The 19,025-nt window shown below is 49.7% G+C and overlaps 1 protein-coding gene across 1 annotated transcript in view; it reads left to right on the top strand.

Annotated features, from left to right (window-relative positions):
• The window catches only part of LOC126484656 (lachesin-like), a 555,382-nt gene that overhangs the window by 362,828 nt on the left and 173,529 nt on the right, over positions 1-19,025 (top strand). The window contains exon 5 of the mRNA XM_050108247.1: positions 18,516-18,635. Coding sequence (XP_049964204.1) covers positions 18,516-18,635 — 120 coding nt within the window. The remainder of the gene's footprint in view (positions 1-18,515; positions 18,636-19,025) is intronic.

Raw genomic sequence — 19,025 nt, forward strand, 5'->3', positions numbered from 1 at the left:
CTCCCTCACCCCCCCCCCCCCCCCTCCCCCAACCCCACCCCAAGCGATTGGAGAAGACATCAGCATAGTGATTATACAGTTAGCGCAATCCGACAGTTTGCTCGGGAAGTAAATGACTAAACTCACAAAATTGCTTGCTAAGTGCACTTGCCGTACGCACTCTGGTTAGCACGCCTTCCGCGTGATTTTATTAAATCTCAAAGAAAATGTCCCTCTCCTCCAGTCCGGAATCAGGCCCACCGTATGGATAAAATCAACCTGTAGAGTGTCAGGAGCCGATGCATTGCGAGCCACCTTCATCTTAATGGCTCAAGTGAAGTTTTTAATGCACACCTTAATGAAAATCTCCCCAAAAATTGCATTTTGGCAGAATTAATCACTCTACAGGGTTCTGTTTCCCCAGAAAGATCACAAACCTTACATATAGCAGGGTGGGCTAAATACCATTCTTACGCTCACAAATTCCTAGAATCCAAACGGGTGCACACTGGTTCGTTATTCAAACTAACAAACAAAAATGGCACCCGTGAACTGGGTGTTACTACGATTTTTTGCAAAACAGAACTTGCAGCGAAGTGCCCTTCCCCTTCTGTTTCATGGTTTCTTTGTTTGCAGGCAGTTCCTCACCAAGTGACCTTACCTTTGGCAGCTATAACATCTAATATCAGATGAACAAGATCATTGTATGAGACCTCTTGTTTGTCCAGCTGCTGGTTTCGTACCTCACTCGCTACACACGTGTAGTCAGCAAGGGGCACGGCCTCCACTTCTCAAATTAGTTTCTCTAAATCTTGAAAATTTTTTGGCTTCTCACTAAAAGACACTCTAGATCAGTCATTGGGATACATCTCCCTTAAAATATTATCAACAATCTCGTGCTGTGGGAAATCTAAAGAATTACATTTAGCTCTGTCTTTATCTCTTTTCACATAATGCTGCAGCAATTCGTCAATACGTCCCACAACAAAGGAATACTTTTCTATTTAGTGATTTTGTCTGTGGGTTGCCAGGTAACTGTCGCATTCTGATTGCCTAAATTACAAAAAAGACTGAAACTTCCTGGCAGATTAAAACTGTGTGCCCGACCGAGACTCGAACTCGGGACCTTTGCCTTTCGCGGGCAAGTGCTGTACCATCTTTTTTTTTTTTTTTTTTTTTTTTTTTGCCCTAATGAACCGCTGCAGGAGCAGGACGACGGGTAGGGCAGGGGTCGACACCCGAAGCCTGGCCATCCCGCCGCCACGCTCAAGCAACGTGTTCGAGTTCGAGGATCGAAGGATCAGGAAGAGGATGGAGTGGGTTTGTCGATGTTGTTCTTTTTATTTATTTATTTATTTAATTTTTACAACATTTTTTTTTGTATTATAGATTTATTTTGTTTCATTACAAAGAAAGATCCTACAACTGCCGTAGCCGAGCGTCCGAGTCGTCTTCTCGCCTGTTGGGAGGAGTTCCCCCCTATTCCGTCCGTAGAGGATCAATATGCTCCAGGATTCGTCTTCATTTTCAGCGTCTCATACCCGGAACGCCCCAGTGAGCAGGAGGATCCGCAAATAATGAACCTAAATAATTTGCGAAACGAGTTCTGTACTTCGGGTGGCGGCTGAAAGCTGCATGTGTCGTCATCAATAGGGACCAAAAGTCGAGTGTGCCTTTGGGAGCATCGCAAAATATGTAGTGAACGGCCATGCCTTTTAGCCAGTTAACGGCGTTCGTTCTGGTTGATGGAAAGTATACGACGTCGGGGCGCAATACGTTATCAGGGGAGATAGACTCCGGCAATCGCCGCAAGAGTAATGCCAGCATGCGCTGCGTCAGTAGCCAGCACTCGCTGGTCGCGGCACACGTCAGACGGTGTGCATCCGAGTCAGCGACTGAGCATGTCGGACACAAGGGGTCGTCCGTCAGATGTATGGAATGTAACCTCTGACGGGTAGCGAACTTCCCATTCACAACTACGTACCACAATGAACGCACCGTCGTAGGTAGAAAAGGCGTGTGTACCGCTCGCCACACCGTGTTCCAGGTAACTTCAGGGTGTCTGTGGGTGACCGTATTTACAGGTTGCCGCTGCTGATAGAGGCGATAATAGTCTTTTGTGCTGGGCTTCCGTGTCGTCGGAAGTTCTGAACGTAAGTAGCTGAAGTCAATAAAGAAGTCTCTGATGTGGGTGAGTGCCGGTGAAATGTGTCCTACAGAAATCGGGGGATGCAGAGAGTGTGGTGCCACTTCCGCTATCAGGGTGCCCGTCAGAGTGGCGTGGGCAGAGGTCCACGTACGACGCATAGTGTTGAGATAAAGCGATCGCGCACGGTTATATACGTGAATTAAACCGATACCGCCCGCCCGCTGCGGCAGTGTCAGGGTGGCGTATCGGACTTTAAAAACCAGACCGGTGCTTACGAAATGTCCATATGCTGCTTGAAATCTGTCGGCCATCGTAGCTGTCAAGGGAAGGATATGCGCAAAATAGTTCAGTTTTGAGACAAGATAGGTGTTGACATAACGTGTTCTGAGGAGCATATCCAAGCGTCGCAATTTGTTGTCCTGCAGCAGAGCACGTGTCTGGTGTAGGAGCCGGCGGTACGTAGCCGCCGCCGTGCGGCGGACATTGCTATAGAATTGCACTCCTAAACACTTGAGTAGGGGCACCTTGTCAAAGGGCACCGCCGTTGTGTGGGAAATCCCCCCTCCGACATCCATGTATTTTGTCTTCTTCACGTTGATGACGCTCTCAGCGACCGCCCCGTACTGGCGTAGCCACTGTAGCGCCATATGCATTTCATCCTCTGATCTGGCCAGGAACACCACGTCATCGGCGAATGCACCACAACAAAAGGTCACGTCCCGCAAGGAGATGCCAGTTAATCGCTGCCGTAGACCATGTAAAGCTGGTTCAAGTGCTGCAGCAAATAATATGCCCGACAGGGGGCACCCTTGTCGCACTGACCGTCCAACAACAATGTGACCAGACTGATAACCGTTGACCATCATGCGGGAGCGCGCTCCGTGGACCAGTCGAAGGACCACCTGTGCAGACTCCGGAGAGAGGCCCATGCGATGCAAAACTGCGCCTAAGAAGCCGTGATCGACGCGGTCGAATGCGTGGTCAAAATCTACGGCGACAAGGGCGCCTCGTATTTCGCAGGCCGCCGTCAAAGCAATTACGTCGCGGTATGCTCCTAACGCCGTATGAATGTTGCTGACACCACCTAAACATGTCTGATCGGTGTGGATGGCTTTCCCGATAGCGGTGTGGAGACGCGCGCGAAGGATACGGGCGAAGATCTTGTAGTCGTTGTTGAGGAGTGTGAGTGGGCGAAAATCCTGCCACCTACAACCACCATTCGGTTTCGGAACTGGGATCAAGATGCCTTCTGTGAATTCTATGGGGACAGTGAAATCAGGGCGGATCAGGTCTTGAAACATTTGGAGCCACTTGTCACCCATAAGGTGGTAAAAAGTGCGGTAGAATTCCAGGGGTAAACCGTCCGGTCCAGGCGACTTGTTCGGTGCTCCACGTGCCAAGGCCGATGTCAGCTCGTCGGGTGTAATGGGCAACAGCAGACTATCATCGGGTGCCACGTCCCGAGGGGCGGGAAAATCGTGCAACAGCCTGTCATAATCACGTACATTCCGCGGATCTTCCATGTACAAGGTCCCATAGTGTCTGGCGAACGTGTGCGCGATGTCCGCTTGTGTCACTGCGCGCCCGCCGTCCTCCGTGTTTACCGCCGTAATGAGCTGACGTTTGCGGTGGCGCCTCTCGCGCACAATGTGATACACTGACGCTGTTTCGTTGGGGATACAGTCTTGCACTCGCGCACGGATGCGGACACCGTCTAGCTGCTCTGTCCTGATGCGAAGTAGACGAGCTTTGATGCGTTGTACGGACATCTGACGTTCGGGAGACGGCGGTTGCGTCGCCAGCTCACGTAACGCTGTATAGTAAAATTCCGATGTTGCCCTTTGCCAGTTCGATCTGTCACGCCCGTAGGCCATCAAGGTCTTTCGGAGGGCAGGTTTGACACATCCCAGCCACCACAGCAACGTGGAAGCATACATAGGCAGGCGCCTGATACATCGACGCCACGTGTCAGTGACTGCTCGCCGACACGCTTCCTCGCGAAGGAGGGAGACGTTCAGCGTCCACGGGCCCCTGCTGCGTCTTGTGAGTTGTCGGGGCAAGGTGACAGTGCAGATGTACGCGAGATGGTCCGTGAAGGCCGTCGGCCAGAGTTCTGCATCACGGGTTGCTGTGCGGAGAGCACGCGAGACGTATATCCGGCCCAGACGACTGGCAGAATGGCTGGTAAAGTGCGTATATCCACTCTGGGTCCCATGATGCAAGAGCCATGTGTCGTGGAGCGCGAGGTCACGTATCAATGCTTGTAGAGCGGGGCATGGGACGTAATGCGGTATCTGGTCCTCGGGCCGCAGAACACTGTTAAAATCGCCGCCCACTATGTAATGGTCCATATTTCCTTGCAAAAGTGGGGCCAATTCCTTCGAATAGAAGACATGCCTGTCACCACGGTGCGAATTACCGGAGGGAGCGTAGGCGTTAATGAGGCGGACTGCGCCAAGTGTGAGTGCGATGCCTCGCCCGTTCGGCAAGTACGTCGCGTCCGTCGCGTCTATGCCATCTCGGAGAAGGATGGCCGTTCCTCCTGCGCCATCACCTACGGGTAGGCTGTACGTGGTGTAGCCATATAGGTCTAAACACAGCTCGGGACGGACCTCTTGAAGAAGGGCAATGTCCAAGTCTGCCGCTCTGATCATGTCGTGTAACATGCGGGTCTTGACAGTGGAGTGGACACCATTTACGTTGACTGTTCCCACACGGTATGACTGAGACATATCAAGAGGCGGAGGCAGTGTGCCGGTGCAATCCCACAGTGATTTCACACACCACACACCACACAGCCATCCACCTGCATGCTGTGCATTACTGTGCCGTAGGAGTCCCTGACTGGCAGAGCCCTCCGGGCTCATTGTCAGCCATGGGCTCTGGTGGAGATATCGATGTTTGCTGTGCATCATCTGCCTCCATATCGTCTGCCCAATCACCAAGAGACGATTGTGATGTCATTGGGGGCTGGTCGCTTTCACAGGAGCCCACATTTTGGGAGTCGACGCAGTGCGCCTCGTTTTCTGGGCCACCAGATTTAGGAGAGTGTTCCTTGTCTTCAGGCACCTTCTGGTGAATGATGCCACTGGAGTCCGTTGCAATTGTGGGCGAGTCAACGAAGTCGATGTCTTCCGCCGGCTTCACATTCCTGTCCTGTTCGTCAGCTGACAATCGCCTCTTCTTGTGTCGCTTGGGTGATTTTTGCTTTCGGGTCCGAGATTCGACATCCACTGGAGGGCGGGGCTCGACACAGTCTCGGTCGCTAGGAACCCCTGTGTCTGATCCCGACAGTGACGGTGGCTGGGTGCCCACGACGCTGCGGTGGGCGGAGGCTGTAGGAACCTCTGCACCGTTGGGCTGCGGCGTCGTCGACGGCGCTGACTCTCCAACGGAGCTGGCAGCGTCTTGAGGAGGTAGCAGGTTTTGATCATCCATCACATCATGTCGTGCCGCCTCCACATATGTTAGCGGGAGAGAGGTCATAGGGGATCGTTGGGGAAGTTCATTGCGGGGCACCTGAACGAGGCGGCGCTGCAGACACTCAGTTCTAACATGGCCCTCCTGGCCGCAGCCCGAGCAGGTCCTCGGTTGTCCATCATATATAACAATTGCGCGGCAGCCACCAACGAAAACATACGATGGAACGTGCTTCTTAAGTTCTATGCGCACTTGTCGTACCCCGTTAAAGACAGGGTACGTTTCGAATGTGTTCCATTTCTCCTCTGTGTGGCTCAGAACTGTGCCGTATGGCCGCAGCGCATCAACGACTAGGTTGGCAGGGACTTCGAACGGTAGTTCAAAGATGCGCACGGTACGCACCCCCAGACCAGCATGGTCAACTCCTACCACGCTCACGTTACCGTCTGCGTGACAGAAGCGAAAGCCGTTTGCAGATCGTTGGAGTAATCTGTCGCAGGCCGCTTCGTCAATTAGTTTGAGGTACACTGTGCTGGTTACAATAGACAGATGAATTCCTATCAGTTCTTGTGGTTCTATGTGCATGATGTCTCGTAGAAACCGTTCAATTTCATGGGCCTTCGGTCTCGTGTACGATGCGTTGAACGTTAGTTTGATTGTAGCTTTTCGATATGAGAACGCCATGTCGGGTCGGTACAGGTGCTATACGGCAAGACAACGACGCGACCGCGCGCTAGCGGGTAAACAACAACACCTGCGGAGCACTGCCCGGCGCGCCGAGCCCGTCCGCACGGTAACACGGCTGAAAGCCGACTGGTTACCATCTGAGCTACGGAAGCACGACTCACGCTCGGTGCTCACAGCTTTACTTCTGCCAGTATCTCGTCTCCTACCTTCCAAACTTTACAGAAGCTCTCCTGAGCACCGAGCGTGAGTCGTGCTTCGGTAGCTCAGTCGGTTCGCAGCCGTGCTAGCGTGCGGAGCTGCTCTGCGCGCCGTGTGACGCTCCGCTCTTGGCGGTGTTTACTTCCGCGTCGCGGTGTTTGTGTCTATCGAGTCCAGTACTAACGTACACCATGGCGCACTCGTACCGCCGTGCAACGATCAAAGTAACGTTTCAGGCCGAACATCCACGACCCAAAGCTTTCGATGTCGAACAGTTCATACGTGAGGATCTACGTTTGAACCCCCAGGACGTAATCGGCATACATTTTTCCATCACTGGAAGTGTTGTCTACATCAAGATGACGACGGAGGAAATATGCAATGACATAATTCGCCGTCATGCCACCGGACTGAAATTTAAACACTCTGATGGACATATGGGTGCTGTGACAGTCGCCCATGCTGGATTCGGTCTCCGGACATTGCGGGTGTTTGAGCTCCCGTTCGAGGTGCCTCAGGATGTGGTCATTGCCGCTTTCCAACCATATGGCACCGTCTTGGGTCACGTCGCGGAGAAGTGTCAAACATTTACGACCTACCCCGTATTAAATGGCGTCAGGCAAATAAAAATTGATCTGACGAAACATGTCCCATCGTACCTGCTGATTGGCGGTGTGAGGGCCATCGTCATGTATGATGGACAGCCACGAACGTGCGCAGGATGTGGCCAGGAGGGACATGTACGTTCCGAATGCTTACACCGCCGTTTAATACAGACGCCGTTACGGGAAGAGACCCAGGCTTCGACGGTCACGTCCTTACCCATCACCTATGCCAAGGTTGCACAGGACCCCGTCGTACCAATCTCGATTGCGCCAGCAGCATCGTCAACGCCACCCACCGCAGCACAACGCGCCGAGGACACAAGCACAGCGTCACCTCCAGTGCTCGCTTCAGGACAGTCCGGTTTGCAGACCGAAACCGAAGTTCCTGTTGGAACCATGGACGTCGACCTCGGTGTCGTGCCGACGTCTGCCTTTGTCCAGACGGGTTCGGCGTCAGACGACGGGCGACCACATTCTGATTCAGAAGGCCACATCAGAAAACAGCGGTCGCCTCGCAAACACAGGAAACGACGACGAACGCCTTCCGATGACGCCCTTTCTCAGACGGCCCCACGAGATGTCGACCTGATGTCTGACGGTGATCTCCCACATTGCGTCCAGTCACGCGATGTGGCAGCAACAGGAGCCCCTCCTGTGACGCCTACTCTCCCAGCCAGGGACGTGTCCTCGCCGTTGTCAACGAATGATGACGGCGGTCCCCCTGCCACTCATGTTGCGGAATCCACAACACCCGTTCCGGAAGTACGTGACCGTCACATGTCCACGTCGTCAGCTTCCTGGGCCGATGACGTTGAAGAAGAAGCGGAACAGACTCCCAGCGTGTCTGCACAGGAGTCCACCTCGGCGACACTGGGGCTGGCGCCCCGCCAGTAATTATCACCACTGCGGGACCACCGGCGGGTCTCCACCTGCCGGCTACTTCTACCGCACGTTCTGCAAATACTGAGGCTGGCCGCACACAACAATATCGTATCGCCACGATGAATCTTGCCACCATTCGTGCCCCCCATAAACTGGCCATGTTCAGAGACACTATTTTCTCTGCGGATGTGGATATAGCACTCTTACAAGAGGTGTTTGTGGCTGACTTCCTAGTTCCCACCGGATACAACGCCCATGTTTCCCCCGCATCCGATACCGGTAGCGGCGTCGCCATCCTGCTACGCGACGGACTCCCTGCAGAGGACGTCATCTACCTCCCCACTGCGCGAGGTATGGCCCTCACACTGTTCGGCGTGCGTATTATTAATATCTACGCTCCGTCCGGCACTGGCCGCCGTCATGACCGACAAACTTTTTTTTGCCGAAAGCGTCACACCCCTCTTCACCGGTCCGCAGGACGATTTGGTACTCGGTGGGAATTTTAACTCGACACAAGAGCCTGCGGACCAACTCCCGCGACATTCCCCTTGTGCATCTCTCTCAGTGGTCATCGACCGTCTCCGACTTGTTGACACATGGAAGAAGCTCCACGGAATTCAACCGGGCTATACATTCTACACCTCTCACTCGTCAAGCCGCATAGATCGCATCTACGTTACCCGCTCCCTTGCTGAAGGCACACGTCATGCGGAAGTCTGGCCCTTGGCCTTTTCAGACCATGACGCATACCTCTGTGACGTCACTCTTGCCCGACAGCAAGTGTGGCATAGTCGTGGTCTGTGGAAACTCAATGTCGCTCACCTGACCTCCTCAGACTGTCGCCGTATGGTCGAAGAAGCGTGGGCACGCTGCCACCATCGTCGAGAAGCCTATGACTCCACCTTATCATGGTGGCTCTCCTGTCCAAAGCCGACCCTCAGGAAGACTCTGATGAGTTTTGGGAAGGAATTAAAGGCGTGGCAAACTAATACCCTGCACTTCTACTACACCATTCTACGTGACTGTGCGACGATGCCTTTCTCGCCAGCCCGGCAGTCGATGGTCCATCGCACGAAGGCGCAGATCTCCTTGATCATGCGGCGTCACTTGGAAGGCACTGTAGTCCGTTCTCGAGCTTCTAATCGAATCCCTCAAGAACGTCCGTCGATGTACCACCTCCTTCAGGAAAGACAACGACGACGACGAGCTCTGATCCAAGTCCTCAATGATGTGGAAGGGCGCCGGCACGACACCCAACAAAGCATCGGTCGTGCCCTCCATGCTCATTTTGCCGGGCTATACGCAGCCGTACCGCATTCTGCAGCGCTGATCACAGAAGTCGCGCAGCTCACTACGAACACTCTTCCGGAGGATGCAGTGCATGACCTCCAAGACGACGTAACCACAGATGAAGTGGTAGATGCTATCAAGGCGGGTTCCGATAACAGGTCTCCTGGACCTGACGGTATACCCATCGAATTTTATAAAAGTTTTCACTATTTGTTGGCTTCCACGTGGACGGCAATCGCACAAGAGCTGATGTCACAGAGGACAGTGGTCCCGAGCGCCTTTCTAGAAGGAATTATTATCCCCGTACATAAACCGCGCGGGTTATCGAGGTCCAGGACTATCGACCAATTACTTTGCTCAACAGCGACATGAAAATATTCACACGGCTACTGGCATCGCGACTCAAGAAGGTCGCACGTTACGTCACACCCTGCGACCAGACTTCCCTAGGAGGCGACAACAACATCCGTACGGCCCTTTGCCGTTACAGAGACATGATAGCATTAGCGCATCATCAGCGTCTACCTGGCGCCTTGGCTTCACTGGACTTTAGCCAGGCTTTCGACCGTGTTGACCACTTCTATTTACGGACAGTTCTTCAGCATATGGGTTTTCCTGGCGGTATTGCAACAGTGGTTATGCGCCTGTTGAGTAGTGCAACCTCTAAAATCATGTACAATGGTCGTCTTACACCGTCCCTGGTCATCGCACGATCTGTACGGCAAGGATGCCCTCTTTCCACGATTTTGTATGCTTTCGCCTTGGATCCCCTGCTCCAGGGCATGCGCCAACGTTTGGAAGGCATGGCTGTGCAAGGCCACCGTTTTTGTTGTACAGCCTACGCAGACGACATAGTACTATATCTGCGCAGTGAAGATGAAGTACGAGCAGCACTGACATGGGTGGCGACTTACGGCGAAGCGTCGGGGAGCTGCCTCAACGTGTCAAAATCCAAGGTCCTGCTCATTGGTGAGGGCTTGCCGGAGAGATGCGCTGCCCCCCTTAGTGTCGCCGCCACCATACGGTGTCTTGGACTTGATTTCACAGCAGACCTGCGCCGCTCAGCGGCTATCAATGGTAGACGCTTGCTACAGACAATCAGAGCAAATCTCGCAGATCACCGGCTACGAGCTCTCGACGTTATCCAACGCGCGCAATACGTGAACATGTATCATGCTTCTCGTATACCACACGTGGCTCAAGTACTACCAGTCCCAAATCTCCTGGCGCGACGACTGTTGATGGCTTTCGGCTCCTTCGTCAGCTCGGGGATGTTATTCAAGGTGCAGTATGAATCCCTTGCACTGCCACGAGATCGTGGCGGGGTGGGACTCATCCACGTGCCGACTCGTGTCAAGGCACTATACGTCAGCTCCCAACTCAAACTTTGGCATCGTTGCCCGCAGAGCCTTACTAGCCTCCTGCTTCACAACTTTGCACCGGCCTCCTTGTCCGCCCCAGTACTGATATCGACCATTCCAACCCCCTTTTAATACATCCAACGATTTTTCCTGGAGTTCAGTTATATCTACCGGTCCTTACCACTTACACGTTTGTACCTCACGAAAACAGTCTCCGAATTGTTATAACAGTGCCGCCCGTCCAACCCCATCGAACGTAAGTATCCACAGTACGTGTGGCGACACATATGGAAGACGATCCATGCGCGTTTTCTCGAATCAGACGTCCAATCAGCGTGGTACATCACCGTGAATGGCAAACAAGTTAACCGAGATCGTCTGCACCGCATCCATCTCGCCGATTCATCCCTCTGCACCCACTGTGGCGTGGATGACACGGATGTCCACCGGTTCCACTGTGGCACAGCGCTAGACGTCTGGACACTTGCGCGGCGAATTTTGGCGTTTCTTACTCGCCAGACACCGGCTCAGATCGACGTCCACATGCTTTTGTACCCCGATAAGACTTTCTACCCCTCCGCCAAAACTAACTCTGTGAATTGGATCTGTGGCCACACGATCCGCTATCTTTTTACTTCAGGCGACAAGTCTGCGCTAGGATATTGGACTTATCTCAACGAACGACACTGCGTCCTGATACGCAACCCACGCTATAAACAATATTTTTCCAATTTCTTACGGAGCACTTTCGATGACCCACCTAGTAGCTGGAACGTCCAAGCCCTGAGAAGCTGAAAACTGTATAAAACGAACCGAACTGAATAGATCTGCTACCCAGAACTCACGCCTACGCCATGAGAAGACACGTTTGGACGAGCTGGCATGCTGTAGGCGGATACACTTCAGGAGCTCCTGTAAGAACTGGACTTTAACTACAAGTCGCATGACGACTTAAAAAGCTTTTCCTTATTTCTTCCTCATAGTTTGTTCTTAATGGAAAAAAAGTAGCTCAGGTGGTAGAGCACTTGCCCGCGAAAGGCAAAGGTCCCGAGTTCGAGTCTCGGTCGGGCACACAGTTTTAATCTGCCACGAAGTTTCGTATCAGCGCACACTCCGCTGCAGAGTGAAAATCTCATTCTGGAAACAAAAAAGACTGTCTTTTACATATCATCTCCTTGAAACACGGCTCTAAAAGCCCCTTAACCATGTTACAAAAAACGTGATAACATTGTTCATCATTCAAACCAAACATCTGTCCCGAATCCTATGATTCCGCCTGAAAGTAAAGTTACTGTTCAACCTCTTCATAACACGCCACTACCAATACTGCACCTTCCCTCAGCAAACCTGCTAAAGAGTTAAGAAGAAATCTGTGCACCCAGTTCTTGACTAGTATGCTGACGGCACACCGGTTCCGCAGACAAGGATTCCCCTTCTGCTCCCAAGTCATCGGAACGGCTACTTTCCTACATTCTCGCAAGTAACCTCTCGGCTGATTCCTATAACTGTTTACGTCCCGCGCCCTCGATGTTGATGCCACGCAAATCCGTAACTCTGTTAGGATAATGTGACAAACGTGCTTTGAGTCTACTAAACAGCAAATTCGAAGGCTCTGATACTTTAAAAAAAAAAAAAAAACACTATCTGTCTCTTGTAACGTAACTCAATGGTAAGAAATGCTTCACTCACTTCAGGTTTTGACAGTTTGGGCGATGTCCAGCTCCTTCCCCCACTGGTGTGTCAGCTAGTGCACACTTTTGGAAATGTCACATCTAATAGTCAGTTCATAAATAATCTTCTCTTTGCGTATCTCTGCGACACGAGGCACCTCTCTCACGGACATTCTTCCCTGAAATACAAATAACAGTAAGTAGTTTCCACAAGACCAAGCAAAACCACAGAGAATTATTTTTTACTATTAAAAACAACTAACCGTCTAAAATTCAACACACACATCCCTACTATCGTCCTATTACGAACACCCCTGTGCACGCCCAAAATCACGCTGTCACTGCCAAAGTACACTGATTTTACGAGTGGCGGTACTCAGATTGAGTGGCGTGCGTAACAGTTTGATAATAATTGTTGGTGTTGTTGTTGTTGTTGTAGTCTTCAGTCCTGAGACTGGTTTGATGCAGCTCTCCATGCTACTCTACCCTGTGCAAGCTGCTTCATCTCCCAGTACGTGCTGCAGCCTACATCCTTCTGAATCTGCTTAGTGTATTCATCTCTTGGTCTCCCTCTACGATTTTTACCCTCCACGCTGCCCTCCAATACTAAATAGGTGATCCCATGATACCTCAGAATATGTCCTACCAACCGATCCCTTCTTCTAATCAAGTTGTGCCACAAACTCCTCCTCTCCCCAATTCTACTCGATACCTCCTCATTAGTTATGCGATCTACGCATATAATCTTCAGCATTCTTCTGTAGCACCACACTTCGAAAGCTTCCATTCTGTTCGTGTCCAAACTATTTATCGTCCATGTTTCACTTCCATACATGGCTACACTCCATACAAATACTTTCAGAAACGACTTCCTGACACTTAAATCTATACTCGATGTTAACAAATTTCTCTTCTTCAGAAACGCTTTCCTTGCCATTGGGAGTCTACATTTTATATCCTCTCTACTTCGACCATCATCAGTTATTTTGCTCTCCAAATAGCAAACCTCATCTACTACTTTGTCTCATTTCCTAATCTAATTCCCTCAGCATCACCAGACTTGATTCCACCCATTCAATTATCCTTGTTTTGCTTTTGTTGATTTTCATCTTATACCCTACTTTCAAGACACTGTCCATTCCGTTCAGCTGCTCTTCCAAGTCCTTTGCTGTCTCTGACAGAATTACAATGATAATAATTAACATTTCTTTATTTTTTAAAACGGCCTTAAATAGAATTTCTCTATAAGAGGAGTGACCACGCAGAGTAGCTTTGTAGTAAATTACTAATTAAGAAACCAATTAGCAACAGACGTTAAAATACAGGGTGGTTCAAAAAGAATACCACAACTTTAGGAATTTAAAACTCTGCAACGACAAAAGGCAGTGCTAAGCACTATCTGTCGGCGAATTAAGGGAGCTATAAAGTTTCATTTAGTTGTACATCTGTTGGCTTGAGGCGCTGTTGACTAGGCGTCAGCGTCAGTTGATGCTAAGATGGCGACCGCTCAACAGAAAGCTTTTTGTGTTATTGAGTACGGCAGAAGTGAATCGACGACAGTTGTTCAGCGTGCATTTCGAACGAAGTGTGGTGTTAAACCTCCTGACAGGTGGTGTATTAAACGTTGGTATAAACAGTTTACAGAGAATGGGTGTTTGTGCAAAGGGAAAAGTTCTGGACGGCCGAGAACGAGTGATGAAACTGTAGCACGCATCCAGCAAGCATTTGTTTGCAGCCCAGGAAAATCGACTCGCAGAGCTAGCAGAGAGCTGCAAATTCCACAATCAACTGTATGGAGAGTCCTACGAAAAAGGTTAGTTATGAAACCTTATCGTCTGGAATTGGTTCAAGCACTGTCTGCAGCTGATAAGATTAAAAGAATCGATTTCTGTGATTTTATCCTTGCTCAAATGGAAACAGATGAATCTTTCGTTTCAAAGATTGTGTTTAGTGATGAAGCAACTTTCCACACTAATGGGAAAGTCAACCGTCACAATGTCTGTATATGGGGCACTGAGAAGCAGCGGGAAACAACTCAGTATGAACGTGACTCGCCTAAGGTGAACGTTTTCTGTACCATTTCAGCCAATAAAGTTTTTGGTCCCTTTTTCTTCGAAGGTGCTACTGTAACTGGACTACAGTATCTGGAGATGTTAGAGAATTGGCTGTTCCCTCAGCTCGAACAAGAAGCACAACAATTCATATTTCAGCAGGATGGAGCGCCACCACATTGATACTTATCTGTCCGTAACTACCTGAACGTCAACTACCCGAGGCGATGGATCGGCCGCCAGGCAGCCCGTGACAGAGCACTTCATCACTTCATCACTGGCCTCCAAGAAGCCCTGATCTTACCCCCTGCGATTTTTTCTTATGGGGGTATGTTAAGGATATGGTGTTTCGGCCACCTCTCCCAGGCACCACTGATGATTTGAAACGAGAAATAACAGCAGCTATCCAAACTGTTACGCCTGATATGCTACAGAGAGTGTGGAACGAGTTGGAGTATCGGGTTGATATTGCTCGAGTGTCTGGAGGGGGCCATATTGAACATCTCTGAACTTGTTTTTGAGTGAAAAAAAACCTTTTTAAATAATCTTTGTAATGGTGTATAGCAGAAGGTTATATTATGTTTCTTTCATTAAATACACATTTTTAAAGTTGTGGTATTCTTTTTGAATCACCCTGTATTATCAAAAGACTGTGTTAAAAGTTGTGCGCCACCTGTGACATAGAAATTTAAAGAACTTTCTAATAATAAACAGCATAGTTTTCCACCAACAAATCTTAATAAAAAATAAGTGGATTACAAAATGTTCTAACTTCACTTGCTCGTAAAACACAAAACGTGGAAAATATTACATTTATCTTCTGATTCAATACAGTGTCATAGGTTAGCAAGGTCCAGTGAAACAGCCTTCAAGCCATATAAGAACAACTGTCTCTCAATACTCGTTGCAGTTGCTTGTCAGCAGTATATGCCCTGCGGACTAAGCAAGCGGGCCCTCTCACCATCGAAAACCGACTCACATCTAAGTGTGCCGGCACCACTCTCCTCGTTCCAATCATGTGACCAGGTTGTTCGCTCCAGACGAATTTTTGGTCGCCGTGAAGCGCCTTCCCAGCACCTGCAACCTCCGTATGGGTTAACTGCAGGAGTTCGCGCAGGCCGAGTTGGGCTCTTTTAGCGGGAATTAGAATCTGCGGGTACTGGTGAGTGAAACGAGCCGTTACAATGGTGTCCAGTGCACTGAAGCAAAATTTATGAGATACGCGAAATGTGACAGATAAAGAATGAAGACAGAATTTGTTCAGCTAACGAATTAACAAATCAACTCCAGTACATTTTTACAAAAAATAAAGAGACGACAATGGGCCATTGATGACGTCTCAACGTATCTACGAGATACTGGATGTTTGCTTCTCATGATGCTTCATTAGCGTAACAATCGGTTTAGCGTAATATATACACCGAATGCGATCAGGACATTTGAGAATTAAAGAGCGTAAACGCAGTTTCTCAGGACGCTTTAAAATGCATGTCGCCTTATAAAGGGCTGGATGGTGTGCATGGAAGGTCAGAGGAAGGTAGGGCAATCTGCCTTAACATGTCCATAATGTACGGTCTGTGGCAGTAATACTTCGGGTATTACTAGAATTTGCACGATCGCTGTCCCTTTCATGAACGATGCTCGGAAAGAACGGCTGTCGGTAAGCGTCCATGTGAGCTCAAATGTCGTTGATGTTTCGTGAGATATATGTGAGACATAACAACATGTCCTTTGGTTCTTCACGGAACATACTTTCTCGGAGTGTTACCAGTAACCTCTTCGCACTGCATCTCTGTTGTAGCATCTGCCGATGAACTTCCCACTGACACTCTAGAGTTTATTACGTGAACCCTTGGCAGAACACAATGCCCTTCTTTGCATCTTCTCTATCTTCTTATTAACCCCGTGTGGTGAGGTGTGATGGCATAGCGGAGCCTCCAACATACCCCTGTGTGTGTCAGAGAGAGCAGCATCGGTTGGATTCGCCGAGAATCAGATCTCTCACTGTGGGACCACATGAATTTGCTGTTAAAGGTGTTGCACAATGGAAAACTATCTGCATGGGGGTAGCTCTAGTAACCATGAGACTTGGGTGCTGTGCCTCACAAAAAATAAACGGGATATTGATCTAACTATGAATTGCATTTAAGCCCTGTTTACTTCAAAGTTCCACGATGAGACACGTGAATAACAGTTTATTAGACGATCATTTCGACTGCAGGCAACACAGAGAATAACTATAAATTTTTAACTTTGGTCACTTCAAATCTAATCTGTGAATACCTCAGAAATGATAGGATAAATCGGATGGATGAGGTGGGACAAGACTACAATCTACACATGATTCGTGGAGAAATCCGCAGTGATTGTGCAATGATTGCCTGTACCGGCAGAGGAATGAATTAACCACACATCCACTTGACATTTCTCATTGATTCCTAGTGAACCTGTAGAGACTCGCAAAAGTGTTGGATACCGTAATATGGCTAGTTCTCACAGTGTGCTGCTAGATACACGTCAATTCTTGTAGCCTCCTCGCTAACCTTGTCATCTCTCACCATATTCAGCTCTCAGATGCATGAGGCAGAGTGGGCGTTGAGGTCTGCTGTAGACTGCGGCGCTTCACCTCAAGTCTTCAAGAAGCGTTCCCTTCTGTCTCTTGAATCTAAGTCTGCTCTCCATACGAAATGTCCTCTCATGTGTGTCGAGCAGAAGTGTCTTCTCTGTATCACAACTGAGTTTGTTTGCAAGTCTGTGCAATTATCATCCGCCAATGGAAACGTCTCTGCGTTATTAGTGACCTATGATATACTTGTTAGCAAGTCAACATTCTCCTCTCCATGTAAACGTTTTGCAACTTTAACCAGTCATTACACCCTTAGACTGGCAGCTCTTAAAGAATTATGACTTCCTTTCCTCGTGGCGTCTGGATATCCCTTACTCTGCTATTTGTTTAGGTTAACCACTCAGGAACCCTCGAACAACTTTTTAGATCAAAGAACACCTACCTCACTTAAAGTGGTGACAGAAAGGCGGCCCTGTGCTCTACAAAATGAAAAGAATTTCTATTCACAAAATGAGCCCGCCGCTTCTCACGGAACTCTAAGATGTTTATGTGTCACTGACTTCCCCTTGCATACTGCTACCGGAAGGTGAGCTCTCGGTGCAAAACAATTTTCATTTGCCCGAATGTCTCCGTTTGTAAACAACGCAACTCTCTACTGCATGCAGGTGTTCGTAATGCCACATTAACTACTTCCGTTAAAGAAGGCCTGGACCCATGATATGCAGAGCGAAAATAATTATTTGAAAACGGAAAGAAGGCCAGCTCTGGCAGTAGCAGAGTCGGCAGCAAACGCTTATTGTATACTCTCAAACGTCGGCCCGCAACTCCCAGGAGGTCGTTCCTAAAATTGTGTCACTGGCGTGATCCATCCGATTTCGTTTATAACGTACTCAACACTGCTGCAGGGCAAATTACATACGAAACCTCTACCAGTAAAGAGAAGGAAGCGTCACTTCTGCCATTAACTCCCTCCTAAACTTTGGGCCTTGCGGTAGTAGCACTCAAGGAACAAAGGGTTGCGGGGAAATGGCTTAGCTACAGCCGGTCGCATTGGGACCTCGACAAATGTTCAAAGTTCCTGGCAGATTAAAACTGTCTGCCTTCCTGTGCCTCGAACTGGGACCTTTGCGTTTCCCAGGCAACTGCTCTAACGCCTATATCAAGCAAGACTCATGACCCATCCTCACGGCTACATACCTACCAGTATCACTCTCCCAGTTTTCAAACCACCAGGTAGAACTTCTATGAAGTTTGACTGGTACGACAGAAGTACTGGCGGAACTAGAGTTTCGTGGAAGGGTCGTGAGTCGTGCTTGGATGACTCAGGCGATAGCACAGTTGCCCGGCAAAAGCAAAGGCCCCATGTTCGAGCCCCATTCCACACACAGTTTCAATCTGCTAGAAAGTTTAATCGTTCATTCTACATTAAAATGCAACTTTTTGTATAACACACTGGACATTGTGGCTGAAAGCCCAGAGGAACTTGCATGGCATAGCACATTGAATAGAATTCCGTCTAGAAGAGCATTGCTGTGTTAAAAACAGCGATCTATCATTGCCCGTTGTGGTACCACAGAGATAACAAGGCGCAGTGCTGCGAGTGTGTGAGGAAAGTGTCGAGCCCTGTTAGTAATGACAGTTTCTCTTTGGATTGCAGTCCACCCGCTGATCCAAGTGCCGAACCAGCTGGTGGGGGCGCCCACCGGCACGGACGTGGCCCTGCAGTGCCACGTCGAGGCCTCCCCCAAGGCCATCAACTACTGGACGCGCGACACGGGTGAGTACAGCACATTACCGGCAGCTCGAGCCAGTCGCGCTGCTGGCCACGGCCAGCTTCTAGATCAGACGAGGGTGAACCAAAAAGTCAGTTTCACTAGCTTGCCGCGAGAGCACGCTGTTTGTCGTGACTGTGGCCAATGTGTAGCACGCGACAGTAACTGCCGACACGTATGATAGGGTACGAGGTGTTGTATCCAGTCCTCTTGTAGGTGCAGAGCAGGCTAGGCTCAATGGAGCGTCAACTGGACGTTCACTCCAAATTGGAAGTGCGTGCGCAACACTCAGACTTCTATGAGCTAAACGACTCAACTGCACGGAAAATTCATCGTGAGATCACCGCTGCATATGGTGGGCGTGCAATCTCTCGTCCAGTTATTATAAAATAGTG

This window comes from Schistocerca serialis, chromosome 6 (assembly GCF_023864345.2).
Source record: "Schistocerca serialis cubense isolate TAMUIC-IGC-003099 chromosome 6, iqSchSeri2.2, whole genome shotgun sequence".
Taxonomy (NCBI): Eukaryota; Metazoa; Arthropoda; class Insecta; order Orthoptera; family Acrididae; genus Schistocerca; species Schistocerca serialis.